Genomic DNA, 21,724 nt, shown 5'->3' with positions numbered 1-21,724 from the left:
TGCTTCAGAGCAGACGGGGCCAAATAATGTGTTTGTTAGATCAAATAAGTCATCCTGTTTCTGACAGGGCTTTTGAAACTAAAAGAAACCCTCCTACTGCTAGTTTTTGAAGTATTTTGAGAATTGATAAAATGTGTCGGTCACTAATAAACTGTAAATATACATTGTTTGTTAGTGTTGTACATCGTTCTGTGCTGAGGGGTTGTCTTGCTCTGGAAGTTAATTTGTGCTAGTGGCTGGGAGAGTTGAATTCTGGCTCTTTTTGAGCTCAGTCAGATCTGGGTACAAGTTGTCTTGCGGCTTGCCGTGCCAATATTGCACCTAGAGCTGGATGACAGGCAGGAGGTCACTTGTGACAGCTAAATGCTGCTTCTTTTTATGTAGCTACCATGACAAGACATATGTCTGCCTAGGAAATGGCTTGTTGTCTGAAATTTGATCGTTCTTACTTTGAAACTGAACTGAAATCGTACAAAAATTTTCCACCTTAACTTTTGCTTCCTTTCCAGGAGACGGACTGGAAGGTGTTGAAGTTGGTGCTCAACAAATTACCTGAATCCCTCCGCTATAAAGTGCTATTTTTAACCTCTCCTTGTAACATAGATCTCCTGGCCTCTGCACTGAGCTACATGGTAATGCCGTGCACCCTACTGATGTATAATCACCAAATCCTTAGTTTGCTTGAGAGTTGGGGGCTGGGGTGGCGAGGTTTTGGGGTTGGTTTTTTCCTTCAGTCTAGTATTTTGAAGATGAGCATGCTGGTTGTCAATCCTCACTCACCTTCTCTTTTTGTGAGGGTTGTTTTAGGTGCAGAATTAGGTAATAACAAGTGTCTTTCTCTGTGTATCTATGTATACATGTGAAAAGGGAGCTACGGGCAGTGCCTGTCTACTGCCTTTCAGAGAGTATTTTTAGTGTGAAGTGTTCCAACTTACTGTGTGATGTATCAGCTCACAGACAAAAAGACTACCGACAGGCTCCATGGTACCCCAGAAGGCTTTTCTCGCACTGATTTGCATCTGGCTGTAGTTCCAGTACTGACAGCATTAATATCTTACCATAATTATCTGGACAAAGCTAAACAGGTATGTGGAAAGCAAGGGGGTGCAGGGGGGACGGGGCCTGAGCCTGTATAGGAGAGCATTTTCTCATGCCAGCTGGTTAAGAGAGTCAAGTGCAAGGTAACGCTGCCCTTTTCTGTTATCAAAAGCTGCATTTGCTGTATTTGGGGTGGGGTCAGGGGTGAAAAAAATACTTGCTGACTTTGTGCAGCAGTAACTGTCCGGTCAGCTGGGTTCGGTGTTCTCCAACCATACCCGTCCCCCCTCGCAGGATGCTGAGTGACTTTACCCTCTGCTGGAAGACCCTGGTGAACATAAACATTCTGTTTCATCAGAAACTTAAATATTAGTTTCTAAAATGTCTGCTTGATTGAAGTCCAACCTTGAGATTTTGCCCTAGAACACATGCGGCAGTATTTAGGGTTCTGTGTTAGTGCATTTTGGCTAAGAATTGTTGTGCGTCAAGCAGGCCTTGCAGCAGCGACGCCTTGCAAACCATTCTGCCAGGCTAACTGAAGTCAGGAGCTAGTACATCAGAGGTTTTCTCTTTCCCTGTATTATGACTTTGTTTTCTTTTTTACTCTTCTAGCGTGAAATAGTGTATTGCCTGGAACACGGTCTTATTTATCGCTGTGCAAACCAGTGCGTGGTGGCGCTCTCTGTCTGTAGCGTCGAGATGCCCGACATCATCATAAAGGCGCTCCCTGTCTTAATAGTCAAGTTAACCCACATTTCCGCTACGGCCAATATGGCAATCCCTCTCCTAGAATTTCTTTCAAGTAAGTTGTAAAGTTCTCCTTTTCATCTTCTACAGTTGTAAATGTATTTGCGCTGAATGTGGGTATTTTGGTTATGTTGGTCCAATGGAATGCATTGTAAGGGTTTCTTGGGTTTTGGCGATGCCCTTGCATGTCCTCAGGATACAGATGTTTGATCATCTCTTGTTTGTTACTGGTTTTCTATGGAAAGCACCTGCACACACTGAAGGAAGAGCCGTGCTTTGTGTGGTGCAGCCATACAGCGATGGGAAATACGAAGCTGCTTTCCCCACCTTGCTGCTTATAACTTAAATAGCATGAAATTACACCATGATGTTAAGTTCCATGTCAGCTGATGATTTAGTAGGAGCCAAACAATTCAAATTAAACTGAGTTGTGATATTGAATAGTTTGTGTTTGCACCTCACCTGTGCTGGTTTTCTTCTTGCGCTCTTCTAGCTCTAGCAAGGCTGCCTCATCTCTACAGGAACTTCGCAGCAGAGCAGTACGCCAGTGTGTTCGCCATCTCCCTGCCGTACACAAACCCTTCCAAGTAAGTTCAGAGCAAATGTGCTTCTTCCTCATCTGTAAAATTAAGAGAATGAGACATGCTTTTTTTGTAGTACTGGGGTCAAGGTTATTTATAGGGTATTGCTCATTCTGGCATCGCCAGGCGTTTTCTGAAGGAGGGACATGTTCACCTCGGACAAAATATCTGTTCTTCTTGAAGAGAATTGAGCGTTTTTTTCATTGTACTTAGAGTAGGTAAAGGAATTGTTCCGTTTCTCAGGTTGAAAAGCCCTTCTGCTCAGTTCTGGAATGGCATCGTAATGCAGCATTAAACTGTGTGGAGATCCTTCTGCTGTTTTAGGTTTAACCAGTACATCGTTTGCCTGGCCCACCATGTGATAGCGATGTGGTTCATTCGGTGTCGCCTTCCCTTCCGAAAGGACTTTGTCCCCTATATTACAAAGGTAATGGGCGCTACTGAATCAAACAGTACGTCATAAAAACGATGACTTAAAAACTGGTTTGAGAAGTTTAAAGGTTCTGTTTGAAGCTAGAAAAATTCTCCTTTTCTTGTCGATATCTGGCTCAAAACCGCTTGTGAGTTCTTGCGTGTCTTTCAGCTGCGTGTCCTAGCCACTGAAACTGCGACCTGTTTCTCTCAATTGGCAGGGTTTGCGCTCGAATGTCCTCCTTTCCTTTGATGACACGCCGGAGAAGGACAGTTTTAGGGCTCGCAGTACAAGCCTGAATGAGAGGCCAAAAAGGTAAATTATATTTGACTCCAGCAGGGTCTGGTGTTCCCTGTTCTAGTGCTCACCCCCTTCCCTGTGTTTTTCCGAAGGAGCTGGGTCTGGGTATCCAAAGTCTGACTGCGTTTAAGCAAGCAAAGTAAACCTCTTTAGGTCAAGGGACTGGTAAAAAGACAAACTTAGGTTGGTAAGAAGCTGGAATCAAACCAAGGTGACAGCCTCACAGTACGTACGAGGGCACCACTGGCTGTTCTGTAAGCCTTTGCAGTAAGGTGTGGGGCTTTCTGATGTTAATTTTTGAAAATCAGCAGTTCTTTCAGGTTGACGTGCGTGAGTACAATGCTACCAGAAGTAATAGAATACCCTGTTCATATTGACAGTGTTAACTCCTTTTGATCTGTAACGACTATTTAAGTCATTGCCAGAGAAATTGTTGTGATTAGCAGCAACCTGTAGAAATTGAGAGCACCAGTGCTGTGTTTTCACGTGGTGTTATCTGTCCAGTCAGTCTGTGCTGGGTGGCAGACAGCTGTCTTCTACGTATCTGGGTGGCCTGATCCTTTTGTTTTTAAATTTTGAAGCGATTATGTCAGTTTTAAGCAAAGCCTGATGTCTGTAGGAGTCAGAATGTGTCTTGCCAACAGTCTTTCAAAGTAACATTTGCTGGGATAGGACAGTATTGCTTGGAAGGCATTCAGGGTTTCTTGAACGTCCTTTTACCTGCAGGGCTTACCTAAATTGGTTCACTTAACTTGCTTCAGTGTTAATGTGCAGTAAGCGTTCAGTGGCATTTGAACCCTGGGGAAAGTGCCTCTACTTTAACTGCAAGGCTCAAAGAGTATCTTGCAATGAAGAAACACCATCCCTGCCCTAATGCTGTAGCTGTAAACCCTGTTTTGTGTTTCATCTCTCCCATCTCCTCCTCTTTCATTCAGAACCTTGGAAGAGAAGCCTTTTGATGCTCATCTCTCAAATTAGAATTTCAACTAATCTTTTTTTTCCAAAAACCTGTTAAATTCTACCAGGTTGGAATACTACTGTATCTAAAGGCTTTTGCTAACACTGCTGGATCACTTTCTGCAGAAATCTCTGCTGAGGAGTGTGGGCTGTACTCAGGCAGCAACCCGAAACACCAGAATGGCAGGATGCCACTGCCTGTGAGTCTGTCTGAGCTTGGATTCTGGCTAAATGAGAGAGGAAATAGCTTTGAGCAGATATCTTTCCGTGCCCGAGAAGCTTGCGTGCTTGGTTTTCACTCCTTAAGCCCAAAGAATAAACGTTTGTGTGCCCTAGCTGAGGTGTGCTGGGTGTTCCAAGAGACCAGGACCCCAGCGGTTCCCAAGGTTGCTCAATGGCTTGTTGTCAGTGTGGGTGATTATCTCGGAGTATGGGCTCGTGCTCTCTGCAGTCACATCTCCAGTTGCGGCCTGAAGTGATCTGTCGGAGGTTGTTGGGAGAAGAAGGACAAATAAATTCAGATCCCTCCAGGTGGCTCTCCGAAAAGTAATGATTCACTGAAAGGAGGAGCAAATAAATCGTGTTTAGAAACAGCCAGGAGGGTTAAATTAGTGTCTGCATTTTATATATGGGGATGTGGACTGCTGGACCAACTGTTATGTCCCAATTAGTACTGAGCCAGGCTTGCATCTCAGCTGCGACTAATTAAAGTGCCTCTTTGATGTTAATTGCTGTCATCTCCCACATGTGGTTAGCGCATGACAGTGTAAAGGCTTATATTCCTTTCTGTTCCAGTTGAAAGTCAAGTGGGTTACCTCGAGCCACCTGAAATAAGATTGCTTGTTTGACAGAAAAGCCTCGCGCAGTCAGCAACAGCCAAGAGGGTGTTTGTCTTCTTGCCCTTCTGTCTGTGCAGCGTGAGAAGGATCAGGCTCGTATAGACGGGTTGAGTCTCCCGCAGTGTCTCGAGAAGAGCCAAGGGGCACCGCTGCCCAGCCCAGGGTGGTTTTGTGATTCAGGGTGGAAGCTCGGATTTGGGCCAGGCCTAACAGGGATAGAGATGCCTGACGTATTCCTGTGTCCCTTAGAAAAATGTGCTGCTGCCTGGTATTGGTAAAGCGTTTTAGGATCTGGTCTCTGTGGAAGTAGTCAGGTTTTCAGCTGTGCTGAAGCGGTGAGTTGGGGCAACGCAAGAGGTGGTTGAACTGCACAAAACTTCTCAGCCTGGAGAAATTTGTGCCAAATTAGCATTCAGGTGCTCTTGCCTTTGTTTAACAGCGCAGTATTCCAACTACCATTTCAATCAGTTTTTTGTTTTAACTTGCAACTAATTTCATTTGTTTTGTAGCACGTTTAAAATCTTGTTTTCAAAATGTGGTTTGTCTTTTTAATGCTTTCAGCTCTGCTTGTTTGTACGTTTTAATTTTTGTTTTCCTTTTTTGGCATTTGTTTTATTTTACATCACCCTCCGGGATCCCCCAATATTGACCCTGTGACCTGTGATCTTTCAACCTACATCCCTACAATGATTTCCTCCCTTCCTGTGACCTCTTTTGGGGCTTGGTGCTTCTCCACCTAGTAGTTTAAGACTAGCCAAAAATGCAAAGCAAGGCTTGAATAACTCTCCTCCAGTGAAAGAGCTGAAAGAATCCTCTGCAGTTGATGCCTTCCGATCCCGCAGCATCAGTGTGTCTGAACATGTGGTCCGCAGGTAGAGGCACTTTAAATGGGGAGAATCCAAGAGCAACTCAGCACTTGGAAATTTTACTGCAAGGGTGGGTGGAAGCAGGGTGGATTTGCATGTGGGATGCTTGCATGACTTTGTTACGCAATAAAAAACTGGCCTTAGCCACAGTCAAAGGTTTTGGGAAAGCAGCGTGGGTATCCCGTGGCTTCCCAACGCCGGCTATCGGGTTGTCACATCGCGCCCTGTGTTGTGTGCCATTGCTTTGCCCTATTCTCTGATGCTTTAGCAACAAAAATTTCTGTTTTCAAAGTAAAGTTGGTGAAGGGGGAAAAACAAACTCCACCAAAACATTAAAAAAAAAAGGAAAAAGGTTGCATTCTGTGCAAGTGAGTGTCCTGGTTACAGCTCGCTAAACCTTCAGCCTTCTTCAGTGACTCGCCCCAGGAGAGGCTTTTGATACTCTGCAAATTTATGTGCAGGCCCTCCTCCCAAACTATGAGGAATAGTTCTGGCCTTAGTTTAGGATTTGTTATTTGAGGCAGAGGGAGCGGACAGAAGTATTCTGGTCTGCAGTGCGATGCCATGAAAACCTTGATTTGTCTTTCTGTAGAGCAGTGAAATGTCTGCTCGGCCCATACGGAGCTATTGCTTTCACGACTAAAGAAAACAAGTTTTGATTGCAGACATTGATTTGCTGACTTGAAAGATGAAGCAATTGATGCTAGTTTTTAAAATGTACTTCTGGATCGCTTCCCTTGAGCCTTAAACTGCTGTCTATAACACGTTGGTTTGAAATCTGAACCTGAAGGCTTGTGCCGTAATCTGTAAGGGTTGCTGTCAGTGGAACGTTATTTTCTGTGGTTTTATTTTTGACGATAACTATTTGGTATCTGGGGGAAGGACACTGAAGTAACTGAGTTGTGAATACAATTCTGGCACTTCATTCTCTGATATCCCCATTGATCTATTAGGTGATTTTCTTCTCTTGCATTTGTATGTAAACGGTGGCAACTAAAAATTCAGATAATAACCCTTAATGATGCCAAAGAAGTTGTCATGTCATGAAAAACTTGGCTGTACCTCGGCTTAGTTTGTATTACAATGGCTTAAGGAGTCGTCTTTACAAAATATTGCAATCCAGCCTTTATTGCAGTTGTTTTAAACCACGTTGCTGACTTGGCCGATTTGAAGGCAGACTTGCTCTCTATTTGTGTGCCAACTTCCTGTTCAGAGTGCAATTTTTTTCTATTTCAAGTTAAATTAGGTTTTACATAGCTATTGAATTTGGAGGGGGGGAAAAAATCCATCTATGAAAGGGATGCAACAGATAAAAAAGCCGTCCACAGGATTATAGAGTTTTGTCTAGAGTGCCCTGATTTATGGCTCATGGGCAACACGTTGCCTGGGAAACCGCGCAGGTTGCGGGACGCTTGCCCTCACTGTAGATCAGTGAACTCAAAGCATGGTGCTGCCACTCGCTATTTGCTTGGTGCACTTGCCCATGGGCCACCCAACATCAGAGAGCGCTGGCCTGACCTAGTCAGCCGATGGACATTGAAATGTTTCTCAGTCTCTCAAGATAAACCATGGGCTCTGTAATGACAATCTGCAAAGCGCAACATGAGGCCGATCCAAAAATACTTGGATTATGTCCTGGGTTTAACGTCTGGCCACCTCTCTGATCTGGCACGTGCATGTATCGCAGGTTCTCCTGCATCGCACTGTCTTTCGGGTGACAGGATCAAGCATTTTGCAATGTGATCTGTCAGTTGGAAACATTCTTTTCTAGTCGGATACAAACGTCCATCACTAGTTCAAGCCTGGGCTCTGCAGATGAAAATTCAATGGCTCAGGCTGATGACAACTTAAAAAATCTCCACTTGGAACTCACTGAAACCTGCCTGGATATGATGGCTCGATACGTCTTTTCAAACTTCACTGCGGTGCCTAAGAGGTAGGGGTCAGTCGGTGATCGTGGGAGGGATGGTTTTGTTTGAGGTTCGTATTTCGCTTTATTAGTGGAAAATTACCGTGACACATTTGAGATTCTGGCAGGCCCCGGCTCTGAAGCCATTCCTTGCAGATAAAATCTGGCTTGGCTAAATATGAGCTTAGATGAGAGAAGTCCATTGGAGCCAACCAGCCTTTGCCTCAGCCTTGAACTGTCAGAAGGAGATGCCTTGAAGGCATGCTGTCTGTGAGCAGTGCTTTGCTTTGTGTCCTTGCTGGATAATTGCAGTCTTTGCTACAGAACTGAGTGTCCTGCCAGCTGCCCTCAGATGGAGGGCATTTACTTTTCTTGCTAGCCCTTCCCAGAAGGAGACACATAGCTCAGACGAGGCTTATTCCCTTCTGCTCTGTGATGTGTGTCTGGGGTTGAACGAGGCTGCTGTGTGATGTGTGTCTAGTAGTACTGCTATCAATTGACATTAAATTCAGCTCATTCCTTATCCTGATGAATAACCTGTATGTTGATGACCGGGGGTATGTTAAAAACGCTGTGTAAAGGAAAGCAGGCAGTACCTCCTGCGTAGTTCCATGAAACAAGGCACCTGCGTAGGCTCTGCGCTCTGCAGCCTGAGAGCTGCGTTCATCACAAGTGTGTTTCCAGATCTCCTGTGGGTGAGTTTCTGTTGGCTGGCGGAAGGACGAAGACGTGGCTGGTTGGTAACAAGCTGGTGACCATCACTACAAGCGTTGGAACAGGGACGAGGTCCCTGCTCGGCCTAGACTCTGGAGAGCTCCAAAGCAGCGCGGAGTCAAGGTGATTTTTGCTCCCATTTCTAGAAATTTCCACTTAAGTCACTTAAACCACTATTATGGTGTATCTTTTCAGATTTTCCTCTTACCAGAAGAGAAATGTCTTGTCCAGCATGACTGATTCCTCTCTCAATATCATCAATATCTCCTTTTTCCACAGCTCAGACCCGGTTTTGCAAGTGAGACAAACTAAAGAAGCGCCAGCAAAACTGGAATCTCAAGCTGGGCAGCAGGTTTGCAGAACCTCTCGCAACAGAGTCCGATCCATGTCTGGTAAATTCCTATCCTGGAGTCTTACTGCCCTTTCTGGGTCCATGTCACAGTGTTAAGGGTCCAAGTGCCTACGGAAGAGACCTGTGTCTGAACCAATTTGAGAATCTGGACCTGTCTGGTATTTAACAGCGGGCAGGTAGCAGCGGCTGCTGGCCTCAGGAGCGGTGGTGCTCCTGCCTGGCCCTCCTTGCAGGAAGGCTTTGGTGCTCGGTTAAGTGGTGAGCACTCGCAGCGAGAATCACCTGTGTTTAACCTCATGGTTTATGAGAAACATTCAAGGTAAAGTTCTAGGATCCTGGTATTGTGAGCGCAGCTGCTAGAGGAGCCTAAAAGACTTATTACTTCTGAGATATTTTTAGTAATATTTAGAGATATTTTAGTAACTAAGCATGGCTCTCCCTTCTGCTTTGTGTCTGTCTTGCTAGGTGGTCATGCCTTACGTGTTGGTGCCTTAGACAGCTCAGCCTCCCATTTCCCCAGCGGCTCAGCTTCCCAAGGGACGCAGAGTCCTCCCGCTCCTGCATCTCGGTCAGAGAAGACTAATCCAGCTCCACAGACACCTCTGCAGAAAGAAAAAGCAAACTTAGCTGCATATGTCCCGCTGCTGACGCAGGGATGGGCAGAAATCCTAGTGCGCAGACCCACAGGTATCTTTACTCGAGTGTGGAGTGAGCACTTTTGACTCGCTAAGGAACCGGAGCCTGAATGAAGAAGAAAAATCCATATTTAGTTGCAAATGGATCTCTTTATTGCTTACTGCCTCTTGAAACTAATACATCTGATACTTGATTCTTCGAAATCACTCTTCAGTGTTTTAAATCTGCAAAAGACCTGTGAAAAGATTGAAGCAAGGACTTAGATCTGTATATTAAGTACTGTTACAGAAATAGAGCCAGATAATATCAACCCTACTTTGCATTTTCCATTTTATCACCGCTGTCTGGTCTGTCTTGAAAATCTGTCTGTGCTGTGTCTTACCTTCCCGTGCGAGATTCGAGATGAATGAGGCTTATGGCTAGAGCAGCTACATAGCTGTGTCTGCTCTTAGGGAAGGAGTAATGACTCGTTCAAGGTCAAAATTCTTGCATTCTGGTATGTTACACAACATTACCAGGGAATTGTTTATTTCAGCGGAAAGTTGCTTCATGAGAAAATAACTGATCTGGTATCATTAATTAAAATACCTGAGTGTTTTGGATGCCTTTTGGGAATCTGCTGTAGTAATGAGTTGCCAGGGATGGTTTCTGAAGAGCTGGGAGTGGAGCACAGAGCATTGGGAGCTACTTACTGAAAAGAGGCAGCTAATCAAGTGATTCTGCCAGCTGTCAGGAGAACGGAGAACTCGGTCCGTTTTGATTTTTACTTGCAAAATCCAAAACAATTTATGCTTTTTTCAATGCGAGTTATAAACTTTCTGGAGTTGGGAGCACTTAATACTCTTCCCTAATTTTCTCTTCTCAGGTAACACAAGCTGGCTGATGAGCCTGGAGAACCCACTGAGTCCGTTTTCTTCAGATATTAACAATATGCCCCTGCAAGAGCTCTCTAATGCACTCATGGCTGCAGAGCGTTTTAAAGAACACCGAGAAACGGCTCTCTATAAATCCCTCTCTGTCCCCTCCTCCAGCTTGGCCACCGGGACAGCCAAACCATCGCTCCTCCAGCGTTCCAACACAGGTGAGAGATGTCAAGCCAGCAGTGTGTCCAGCACAGCTGTCGCTAGCCGGTTTGAAGTCTGTTGAAGTTACTGCAGGTCTTCAGAACAGTGAAGTTAGTAGCATGAGGAATAACGTAGCAATGAGAAGGGGAATCAGTTCTTGTCCGTAGGAGTTTTCAGTGGAAAATTCCCTTCCTCCTTGCTTCTGATGTTCGATCAGAAAAGTACTCCGCTTTCTAAAAGAAAAGTAAAAGGAGTAATGGAGCTTCTTTGTGGGAGTAACGTGTTTCATGCTGTTTCCTAAATGAAAATGAACAAGTCCTGGACCTTTTCCCTCTTCCACTTGTTTGGGGCTGATCTGGGCATCCCACATGTGGATGGATCTTCCCATGCAGTGTTTCCATTTCCATTTGTCTTCGGTGTGGGAGTTTGTGTGGGGCACTGAGAGCGCTAGGTTACCAGCCTTGCCAGCCAGGGTCGGTTAGCCGCCACCGTCTTTTAAAGCATGAGATAGCAGAATGCTAGTCCTGTTGGCTGTGGATTTATTTACCTCTTAAAAAGACTGTTTAGCCTTCAGACTGGTGCAGTTCAGTCATTTGAGTTTGTTTTGATGGCTTTATTTTAACATAGCGGCCAGGGCTTTTCACTATATTTGCTTTGGTGCTAGTTCACTTTCCAAAAGAGCTGCTGATGTTGGGAGGTTAGTGTTGACCAGCAGCTGTGATTTTGAAAGCTTTAGGTAACCCCTGCTCGGAGCTTTTATCAACACCATCTAAAACTGAGGCTCTGGGCACTGCTAGCGCTATCGAAACTGAGCAGTGGTAACGGCAGACAAGGCGCTTCTGGGGAGGTGGCATCAACGGTATGGATTGTTTGGAAATCTGGTAAAAATGCTCGTTTTCAGGTTTGTTTTAAACAGGGCAGGATATGATTTTAGGATTTCGGCACGTGTAAACACAAAATTAGTGCCGAAATCAAACGATCACCTTTTTAAAAAAAGAATTAAATACTTATCCCTGAACGCTGTTATCAGCTCCTTTGAATCCGCGGTACGTAGGTGCGAACCGGTCAGTCGAAAGAAGCACCCACCTGAATGCCACTCCTGGGGCAGGCCGAGAAACTAATTCAGACCGCATTCGTGTTAGCGCCGCTTCTGCAGTGGCCTCGCCGGAGCTGGCTGGGGAAGGAACGCTCTGAAGTTTTCCTGTCAGGTTGTCATATTGCGTGTTCTTCTTCCTCTTTAGTGGTTAAAGCTGTGTCAGTCTTTATCCGTGTTCCTCCTCTTCAGGCTCTTCCGTGGGTTTAAAAACGATCTTTTTGCCAAAAGCGTGCAGCTCAGGAGAAGCTCAGGCTGGTGTCCTGCGCGTGCTAGGACATCGCTAAGGAATTCTCTGTTCGTAAATCGCCCGAAGGTGCATTCTTCAGAGAGGGCAGTTCGAGTCTGTGTTGTTTGAATGTGTTTATGCCTCCTTATTCGTGCTGAGACCTTGTGCCCTTAAAGTATCCCTTTGGCATCTAGCGAGCTTACCCCAGCTTGTTCTTTCCTTTGGTTTCATTTATTTATTTATTTATTTTAAAATAGGCTCTTGGTTACATTTTAAACTCTGTGCTTCTTAATTTTTTTTTTTTTTTTCATATAGTCTCTCCTTCCTTTTGATGTAGCTGCTCACTTGATTTCCCTTTGCAGTGGCCTCTTTCTCTTCCATGTACCAGTCCAGTTGTCAAGGGAAGTTGCACAGGAGCATATCCTGGGCAGGTATATTTATATATCTTTAAGGAAAAAAAAAAAAAAAAAAGTATTGCCATAGAAGAACACCTCTGATTCATAGAAAATGTATCCCTCATACTTCATTTTCCCCTTCCATGTCTCCTGTCTGTACCCAGTCTCATTACTCTCAACAAATGGGATCTTGACTAGCATGAAGAAGTCCAAGCCAGATCCAACATTTGCAAGCGCAGACAATTTCTTAAAGCAGCTTCTGGTTTAGCTGGGGCAGATCGGGAGTCATGAGGCACAGCGTTAAATGACCCGTCAAAACGTCTGAGTGGCTTGATTAATTGAATTATTGGTTTTCACCTTCATTTTACAATTGGCTTTGTCTTCTGCTAAATGTAAAAGCTCCCACTTCTCCGAATAGCGCCGTGTGCCACAGGACAAGCTACCCTGAAGTGAAGTCCCGTGCTGCTCGGCCCACAGGCATCTGCCAGAATTGGACGCAGAGCAGATAAAAGGAGACAATATATATATACCTGATTATATATATGTGTGTAAAGTTTGACATTACAGTGAATGCTGGTTAAAAGTTTTTTAAATAAAAAAGAAGACACATATTTCAGGGAAAAACCTGCTAAATTCTAGTTCTTTGGAGGCTCTACAGTCATGTAAAATCTTTCTCTGCTTCAGTAAAACTGCCTTTGTAATTAAATGAAGTGGAGATCAAATTGCATACCTTGTGAGCACCCCACCTGCATTGCTTTGATAATCTGCAGTGCTTTGTGATTTTAATTAGAGGGTTGAAATGTCTTTCTGCCTTCTTTCCTTCACTGGAAAATTCTCTGCAGAGCAGCAGGGTGTTCTTACCTGCCGGTCACTGTTGACAGAGGCCTCTTAGAGCAACACAGAGATGCTGCAGTAAAATATTTTTCTGTACTTCTCCTCTCTGCTTATATTATTCTCTTCCCACCTAAAGAATAATTAGTGAGTTCTGGCGTTATTTAAAAACACCAGCAGTCTTGGCAGTAGTGTAAGAGCTAGGGATGCTTGGAAACACTGGATAAATGCAGGTGTGTTCTGGCTTGGACAGCTAACCAGATCAGCACGTTGTTTTGGGTTTGTTTTGGTTTATTTCGTTTTTTAGAAGGTATGTGTGTGCAATGCTAACTCTTAATTGCTTCTTTGAAATAACTTTGGTCCTGCGAGCTGAAATCAATCCAGGAAAAGCTGCTTTAGTGATTTTTTTTTTTTTTTTTAATTTTGCTGATTTTCTTTCTTTTTTTGTGTGTGTGTGCGAATTTTTTTTTTTAATTTTACTTTGGAAAACAAATCTTGGCCTTTCAGATTGGTCTTCCAGTCCCTTGTTTGCGTAATGGGAAGCCTCCTGTTCTCCAGCCTTTTCCTCAGGACACAAAAAGCAAGGCCAAGAGGAGCCTTTGGTCAGACTCATCCCTGTGGTTCAGGGTCACTGCCTGGAGTAGAGACAACGTTAAATGCTGCGATAACCTCCTCCACCGTAGGCAGGGCTTCCGAGGAGCTTTCTTGTCAGTGTGGTTTCTTTAACCATTTGTCTGCTCAGATGGCACGTGCAGGTTTCCCAGTGTTGCTGCAGTGCGTGTATTACTCTTGCTCTCTTGTCCTTTCACATGTCTAGGGCAGAATTGTTTTGCTTCTACTGAGACATACTAGGAAAACTGCCCAACTGCAAGTAAATGGCTCCTAGTAAAGTTTCTTACTGCCTTCTAGGCCGCTACAAGGCACAGGAGCATTGCATTTCAATACGAGAGAAAAACTTACTTTATTTACACACTTGCATAGAACCGATGTCTTCATTGCCTGGATAATGACGGACTTTTAATGCTAGTCTCGTACTTTCTTCCATCTCTGTAGTTCCTGTCTGTCCTGATAACCGAGCATTGATGTACAAGGTCCCATTTCCTCATTCTGTCCCCTGCTTGTTCGTCAGTAACAATTGGAAACAACTGCGCTTATTTTGACCAAAGCAGACGCAGCCCTTTGCTGTGAGGGTAAGGTGATCAGTTGTTCCATACAAAAGGGGAACCAGGAGCAAGTCTGACATGACAAGAAATCAAAGAGCCAGAGCACTCATTCAATATGGCCTTCCATTGAAATCCCGTAGGGAAAAGGCTGGTACTTCAGAGGAGAGGATGGGGGCCTGCTGGTCTGTGCCTCTCTACAGACTTCAGTTCTTCTGCCTTGTGTCTCGATAGAGTCAGCGGTGGTGCTGGAGGAAGGGAGCCCGTCGGAAATGGAGCTAAAGGAAACTGAGTCCCCGGCTGAGTCTCCAGAGAGCGAGGACATCGAGACTTCATGTTCCGAGCAAGTGCTGAGCGAGGAAAGGTTTGGAAAACCCCAGGAGTCTTATAGCAGGGTAAGAAGAAACAGGTTAACCAGTTCTGTCCTGTATGGCAGCCCCGTCTTCAGACACGGGGGAGAATTGTGCTCAGATGAGCCCCTCTTGGCACCCTCTGAAAGATCTCACTGATGACAGCAAAATGCACGTGGAGTCGTCACTGAGCGTGGGCGGCTTGTGAGGGCCTGCGTGCAGAGCAGCAGCAGTAAATGCCTGTTTTCTGCAGGGTCTTCCATCTGCCTTGCTTTGTACTTGGCACCTTTCCCCTCAGCTTTCACTGGAAGCGTCAGCGGGTGCCTCGAGCGTTACTGTTGTTAGCTTTTATTTTGCATGTCAGGAAAACTGTTCATCTTTGTTTCTCCCTCTTTAAGTCCTCCTCAACCTCCAGCCAAGAAGAAAAATCTCTGAAGTCGGAAGACCTGGTGGAGGGTGGAATTCCCATCGGGAGAGTCCTGCCGTCAGAGGACGGCCGAACGCTGGAGGAGCTTTCCTTCCAGCCGTCCCAGCCGCTCAGCAAGTCCAGTTCTTCCCCTGAGCTACAGACACTGCAGGAGGTCCTCAAAGATGCAAACGGCAGAGAAGTAACGCGGAGGCTGAGCACAGAAGTGAAATCAAAATCCCAGTCTGGGAACCTCGAAGGGGAAGGGCTGGGCAGTTGGCTGGGCAAGGGGGACGACGCCAGAATGACTGGGTCAGGCGGGTTGGATGGCACCGGTCCTGTCACCTCGCCTCGCTCGCCCTCTGGGCACCGGCCCCGAGGATACACCATCTCTGACTCAGCCCCATCAAGGAGGGGAAAAAGGATCGAGAGAGATGCCTTCAAGAGCAGAACAGCAGCCTCCAATGCTGAGAAAGTACCTGGAATAAACCCAAGGTGGGTGGACGGGCTTATCTGAAGCTAGAAACGGTGAGCTCAGAATTGTTGCAGCCATGGCTGGATTCGCTTAAAGTGCTCTGCTGGTTTTGTGGGACCTACAAAACAGTATCCGATTAAAAAGGAAGATTAATTGCCTGTTTTTTCAGTAGCTAATGCAGATGTGTTGAACCCACTACCACCAAATTAACTTTGTGATTTAGGAAACAGGTCTCTTAAATTGGCGAAAGAAATAGATAAATAGTTTCCTCATGTTTTTAGGCTATCCCAGTTCAGAATCCAAATGCTTGAGTGGAGGTCACCTAGAGTTAATTTTGCTGTGAACAAGAAGAATTACTAGCCTTGAAGTTCAGGAAACATAATGTGCAAAATACTAAGAAGGAAAATAGTGGGTTCTAATAGTTGCTTTTTGAACTTCAGATATTGGTAGTTGTCCAAAATTGCATTATGAGACAATCTTGAGGGCAGGTAAAATGCAAATGTCTGTAAAGTGCTTTATCTGCCAGCCTAGCGGTACCCCCATAGCTGCACGGCAGGAGCGCATCCCTACTCCGTTCTGTGCAAAGATTGCCTTCTGAACGGGGAACGTGTGCAGCTGCCGCTGTTTGACATAACCATTGCTTTTTATGACGGGTCTGCTACAAACTGCAGGCAGTCCAGGCACCTAAAGTGTTTCTAGAAGATGAGTAATACTCCGTTAGCATGTTAATTGCTCCTCTTTTTCTTCTGTACGTAACCTTCTTACATACGACAGATGAAAGTTGTCTTAGTTTTTATGGTAACAGGACTTTTCCCCCCCCCTCTCTCCCTTAGCTTTGTGTTTTTACAGTTGTACCACTCCCCATTCTTTGGCGATGAAAACAACAAGCCCCTTTTGTTGCCAAACGAGGTAGGCAAGGATTTTTTTTTTTTAATTCTTGTAGTTAATTTTTCTAACCTCATTACTTTTTTTGAACATAAATGGTAGTGATGAAAGCCCAGCTCAGGTGGTGCGATGTAAAGGTGTTTCCTACCAACAGTGCTACAGGCGGGAGATTTTCCGTACCCCATCCTGGTGGCTCCCGCTTTATGGCTCTGGATTGAATTTGAGATAACTGGGAGATTTTGCTGGTGCTGTTTCAGAATCCCAGCCAGAAGGGAGGATGATTTGTGGAGTTTTGGTTTTTTTGCTGGCAGGAGGAGTGCAGGATGAAAACTGAGCGTTAGGTGATACAGGCAGAAGGTCAGCAGACAAACCTGTTGGCTCTCCCTGTAACTGGGAGTGGCCGAGCAGATTTCTGTGGCCATATGACAAATTAGTGCTAAATTTCCTGGAGAAGTGCTGGAATGGGGTTCTTGTGAGCTGAGCACCACAGACCTGCCGATGGTTTCCCCTCACTTCAGGTCTGGGCGGTCAGGCAGTACGGGGCCTAGGTGAGGTGATGCCGTGTGCTAAAAATGTTCTCCAGAGCAAGAGACATGATGATTTTTCATGCCTGGAGCTTAAACGAAGATACGATGGAATTTGTCACGGCAAGTGCATGTAACTCCAGCAGTTTGCCAGATTAATCTCATCTGAAGGATAAAACCAAGCAAGTGTGGTGACAGGCACCGTACAGCACTGCTGTGTGCCTTGGCGTGATGAGGCACTGTGCCCTTGCAGAAGAGAGCAGGGCAGCGTTCGTGCGGGAAGACGCTAGTGAAGGTCAGGAATCTGTGCTTACATTGTGCTCTCGTTGTCCTGACGGGGTTTTGGGGAGGGCCGTGGGTGTGCGGAGGTGAGTTTTTAAAGATGTGACCAATGTTTTGATCGTAGACATTTGAAAGATCCGTGCAGCTCCTGGATCAAATTCCTTCTTACGACACACACAAGATTGCAGTGCTCTATGTTGGAGAAGGCCAGGTGAGCTGTGTGCAGATGCGTTCGTCCTTTAACGCTCCCATCTCAGCAGGAGGCCAGGCACCACTGCTTCAGCTGCGAGATTTGTCCTGCTGCTGCAGTGTTTTTTGAAAAGCGGGTCCGTTGCCCGGTGTGCCATGAGCACGAGCCAGCAGTGCCCGGGTGGCCAACGAGGCCACCAGCCCCCGCGCTTGTGTCAGCACTGGTGTGGCCAGCAGGAGCCGGGCAGGGATGGGGCCCCTGTGCTGGGCCCTGGGGAGGCCCCACCTCGAATGCTGGGCTCAGGTTTGGGCCCCTCGGGACAAGAAGGGCCTTGAGGGGCTGGAGCGTGTCCAGAGAAGGGCAGCGGGGCTGGGGCAGGGTCTGGAGCACAAGTGTGCTGGGGGGCGGCTGAGGGGGCTGGGGGGGTTTAGCCTGGAGAAGAGGGGGCTGAGGGGAGCCCTTCTCGCTCTCTGCAGCTGCCTGAGAGGGGCTGGAGTGAGGGGGGGGTCGGTCTCTGCTCCCAAGTCACCAGTGACAGGACGAGAGGGAACGGCCTCAGGCTGCGTCAGGGGAGGTTTAGGTTGGGTGTGAGGGAAAATGTCTTTAGTGCAAGAGCGGTCAGGCCCTGGCACAGGCTGCCCAGAGAGGTGGGGGAGTCACCGTCCCTGGGGGGTGTTCAAAACCCATGCAGACGTGGCACCTGGGGCCATGGTTTAGGGGGCCTGGGGGTGTTGGGTTGGTGGTTGGACTTGATGATCCTCGAGGTCTTTTCCAACCTTAATGATTCTGTGATTCTGTGATTCTAAAAATCACACACTCGGGAGAGACATCGCTAATTTATTTCAGGGCTGCGCAAGCCTGGGTGCGTGATCGTTTTCCACAAATCAAGCACCCTGAAGCCGGCTACCTTATCATATTTATACAATAAGTCCATACATATTCTGCCTAATACATGTTCATCCTAACCTACATAGGTTGTGTAATGGCATTAAGTCACTCCTCTTGGCTCTGCTTCAGGTTCTTCTGCGCGTGCCTTCCTCTCTTCAGGGGTCTTTGGTGGCCTTTACAGACAAAGTACCCTAACTTCTTTTACCTGTATATGGCCGCGTGTTACTCAAGGAGAATTTAAGGCTATTTTCTCTTGCCAGCTCTCCTTAATTTTCTCCTAAAAGGAACGCTTGTTCTTGATCAAATGGATGATCGCTGGTGGCCAAGATATCCCGTCCCTAAGCTTAGGTTAAATATTAAAACATGAAACAGCGCTTGATCAAAAAGAAAGGAGTCTAGATTCGTGCTAATTAAGCATATACAATATGTGTTCTTTCCAGGGAGGGGTTGTTCTCTTACAGCAGTAACCTTGTTTTTCCTTAGTTTCTTGCCCTAAAGATCAGTGCCTGCACGAAGCCCTTCTAGGAAAGTGATAACCTAATCGGTCGTGCTGATTGAGTGCTCTTAGTGTTCAGTGTGGGACTCCCGTCTTCTTATTTCCTAGAGCAACAATGAAATCGCAATTCTGTCAAACGAACACGGATCCTACCGCTATACGGAGTTCCTGACTGGCTTAGGGAAGCTCATTGAGCTCAAAGACTGTCAGCCAGATAAAATTTACCTTGGTGGCCTGGACGTGTGTGGGGAGGATGGACAGTTCACCTACTGTTGGCACGATGACATCATGCAAGGTAAGGTGGCTCCAGAATTTGGAAGGATGGTCTTTTCTCATCTTAAGACTGACCTGCCTTCTACAAACTCTTTCCTTTCCAGGGATGTAGTAAAGACGACCTGGGCTCTGTTCCCCTCCCATTTTTTCTCTGCTATCTCTGCAAGCCATGTGTTAGAGTCTGGGAGAGGTGCATATCTGCCTTATTAAAGCAAAGAATAAATCACTGACTTGTAAAATAGTCTGCTCTATTAAAGGTCACTATGGTTTGGTCTAGAGGTTTGTAGAATAAGCTCTTTGTTCTTGAGCTGCTACGAAGGCTGTTAACGGAGGGTAGCGTGTGCGTGCCAAAGCTCTGCTGATCATGCCTCTGAGGAGCAGTGCTGAAAGGGGAGGGTTGTCATTACTGCGGTCGTTCCTAACTGAACTGCAGTGTCACGGAGCTCCTGCAGCACCAAGCAGTGCAGGTATCATCCAGGATCCAACCAGCTGGAATGAACTTCCCAAATTTTTTCGTGGAGCTCTATGCATCCCAGTCATCGTATCATACTTAGTCCGGTTACTCACCGTGGCCCTGGTGCTCTGCAGAGCTCAGTTAGGGGAGGTGCTGGTTTAAGCTATTTCACTCTTCCTCCTCAAACCAGATGCTACTCACCGTGCTACTGTGGTCACAGAAAAACTACCCAGAAGCACTTCTGCAGGTGCCCGTTCGTTCTCTGTGAACGGATGGATGATACCTACCCCAGCGCGGTGAGGACGCTGCTTCCAGCGTACGTCCGGCACGTGCCGAAAGCCAGGCCCTGAAATCACTTTGCTGAGCCTGGTGCTGGGGGAGACTCTGCAGGGGGGTACCAAGGAGCAGAGCTCTCAGAGCTGCCTTTTCACTGCCCGCTGCGCTCTGTGCCTCCGGTACCGCTGGAGCAGTCCGGCGGGACTGGATTCAGCTATCGCAAGTGGGGACAAACCCACTGAGGGAGCACAACTCCTATTTTTCCCTATCGTGATGCTGGTGCTACTTTGTCTTCCAGGCGAGTGCTGCGTGCTGACCCTTGCTGCTCGCAGCACTGCTTTCCCAGGCCAGCCTAAGGGCTTTTCTGTTTCCCCTTCAGCCATTTTCCACATTGCTACTCTGATGCCCACAAAGGACTTGGATAAATACCGCTGTGACAAGAAGAGGCACCTCGGGAATGATTTCGTTTCTATCGTTTACAATGATTCTGGAGAAGACTTTAAACTGGGAACAATAAAGGTACAAGATTTTACTTGTGGCTGTGCTGTAAAACGGGCCCGTGGCTATTTGTAAAACCTTAATCTGATGCGTGGTATCTTAGCAAACAGTGCTGACATCATGAACGGAGGTTATTTGCCTTGGTGGGTCCACATGTGTCAGTTGATGGCATTCACAAGAATCACGATGGCTGCCAGTAACGCGTAGGTGACTCTTTTATTGTTTTCCCATTAGGGTCAGTTCAATTTTGTGCATGTTATCATCACACCACTGGACTATGACTGCAACCTGGTGACGCTGCAGTGTCGGAAAGGTAGGAATCCCTCCAGCCTTTGTTCTCAGTCTTTCCTGTATTGGTGGCGCAGTAACTGCCTTCACTTTGCTGTGTTTTTATGTTTCAAAAGTAAAAACTTCCAGGAGAAACTCTCTGAAACCGATTTGCTGCTCAGTTATGTCTGGCTGTGTCCTGTTTGTGTCTCTTCCCCAAGATAAGGGTTATCTTCCCATTGTACCACTCATACTGTCTTCGAGCTTAAGACAAAGTACCGGCAGAGTAGAGCAGGTCCCTCCAACAAGTGCTTGGGGACACGGGAGGAGGTACGAGGTGGAGGTGCCCGTGGCTCTGGGCTGTCCTGCCCAGCACTGCAGGAGCTGATGCTTGCGTGGCTCCGTGCGAGCTCAGCAGCGCTGGCGCAGTGATCTGCAGGGGCGTTTGCTTTCCTCTTACCAAAGGGGCACTTGTGGGGTGTTTTTTTTTTTGCTTGCGCTTTGGTTCATGTGATGAAGAACCCAGCAGGCTCTCCTCAAACCTGTACAGAGCAGCCAGAATTTGAGAGGCAGTTGTGTTTAGCTGCAGTGCAAGCTGTGTTACAGTTGGAGCTGTAGAGCTCGATGGGACCTTCTGAGATTGTCATGCAATTCCTCAGGCTTAAATCAATTACCTATTTCGTTACTGGCAACCTTTGGCTCGTTCTTCGCTGTCTTACAAGAATTTTTTTCTTATTCCTTGAAAACAAAGACATGGAGGGTCTTGTAGACACGAGTGTCGCGAAGATCATCTCCGACAAGAACCTGCCGTTTGTAGCCCGTCAGATGGCCCTGCACGCGAACGTGAGTACCCCTGAGCTCCCGGAGACTTCCTGTCTTCTAGCTGGCGTTTTGGTCCATCACCAGCTTCCAAGGAGATGAGTAGGGCTTGCTAAAGCAAGTCCGTTTTTTGCTTCAGTTATTGCTGCCAACCTTTAAGTCAGAGTTAGCACATGAACAGCTTTAACTTAGGGCTGTATTTCAGTCGCTGTCAAACTGAAACGTTCTGTTAATTTTATTGTCGTGGTTATGTTCACGTGCCTCCTCTCTTTCCCTGCTTCCCCCGCCCTTCCCACATCAGATGGCTTCCCAGGTTCATCATAGTCGATCCAACCCTACTGACACCTATCCCTCCAAATGGATTGCAAGGCTACGTCACATCAAGAGGCTGAGGCACCGGGTAAGTAAAGCTCTCTGTTCCTAGTGTTTAGAACTGGGCTCTATCTTAGACTCTTATTACAAATAAGGCACATAAAATCAGCTGTCAAACCCTGCTGAGTAAGAGGAGGAACATGTGT

General features: G+C 46.5%; 1 protein-coding gene across 9 annotated transcripts in view; it reads left to right on the top strand.

Moving 5' to 3' along the window:
- TSC2 (TSC complex subunit 2) overlaps positions 1 to 21,724 on the top strand; it is a 36,018-nt gene that overhangs the window by 12,498 nt on the left and 1,796 nt on the right. For 2 of the 9 annotated variants that reach the window (XM_075104639.1, XM_075104634.1), the window contains exons 20-41: positions 510 to 632; positions 951 to 1,085; positions 1,651 to 1,840; positions 2,279 to 2,372; positions 2,691 to 2,793; positions 2,999 to 3,093; positions 5,615 to 5,746; positions 7,512 to 7,676; positions 8,334 to 8,486; positions 8,643 to 8,755; positions 9,181 to 9,402; positions 10,217 to 10,432; positions 12,100 to 12,168; positions 14,358 to 14,518; positions 14,872 to 15,374; positions 16,188 to 16,263; positions 17,170 to 17,256; positions 18,728 to 18,914; positions 20,002 to 20,141; positions 20,355 to 20,433; positions 21,139 to 21,230; positions 21,508 to 21,606. In XM_075104639.1, coding sequence (XP_074960740.1) covers positions 510 to 632; positions 951 to 1,085; positions 1,651 to 1,840; positions 2,279 to 2,372; positions 2,691 to 2,793; positions 2,999 to 3,093; positions 5,615 to 5,746; positions 7,512 to 7,676; positions 8,334 to 8,486; positions 8,643 to 8,755; positions 9,181 to 9,402; positions 10,217 to 10,432; positions 12,100 to 12,168; positions 14,358 to 14,518; positions 14,872 to 15,374; positions 16,188 to 16,263; positions 17,170 to 17,256; positions 18,728 to 18,914; positions 20,002 to 20,141; positions 20,355 to 20,433; positions 21,139 to 21,230; positions 21,508 to 21,606 — 3,234 coding nt within the window. The remainder of the gene's footprint in view (positions 1 to 509; positions 633 to 950; positions 1,086 to 1,650; positions 1,841 to 2,278; positions 2,373 to 2,690; positions 2,794 to 2,998; positions 3,094 to 5,614; positions 5,747 to 7,511; positions 7,677 to 8,333; positions 8,487 to 8,642; positions 8,756 to 9,180; positions 9,403 to 10,216; positions 10,433 to 12,099; positions 12,169 to 14,357; positions 14,519 to 14,871; positions 15,375 to 16,187; positions 16,264 to 17,169; positions 17,257 to 18,727; positions 18,915 to 20,001; positions 20,142 to 20,354; positions 20,434 to 21,138; positions 21,231 to 21,507; positions 21,607 to 21,724) is intronic. The other 7 variants (XM_075104635.1, XR_012662433.1, XM_075104640.1 and 4 more) reach the window with 7 other exon arrangements.

Source organism: Phalacrocorax aristotelis, chromosome 10 (genome assembly GCF_949628215.1).
Source record: "Phalacrocorax aristotelis chromosome 10, bGulAri2.1, whole genome shotgun sequence".
NCBI classification, from domain to species: domain Eukaryota; kingdom Metazoa; phylum Chordata; class Aves; order Suliformes; family Phalacrocoracidae; genus Phalacrocorax; species Phalacrocorax aristotelis.
The sequence above is the reverse complement of the archived record's forward strand: the minus strand, read 5'-3'. Positions and strand labels throughout refer to the sequence as shown.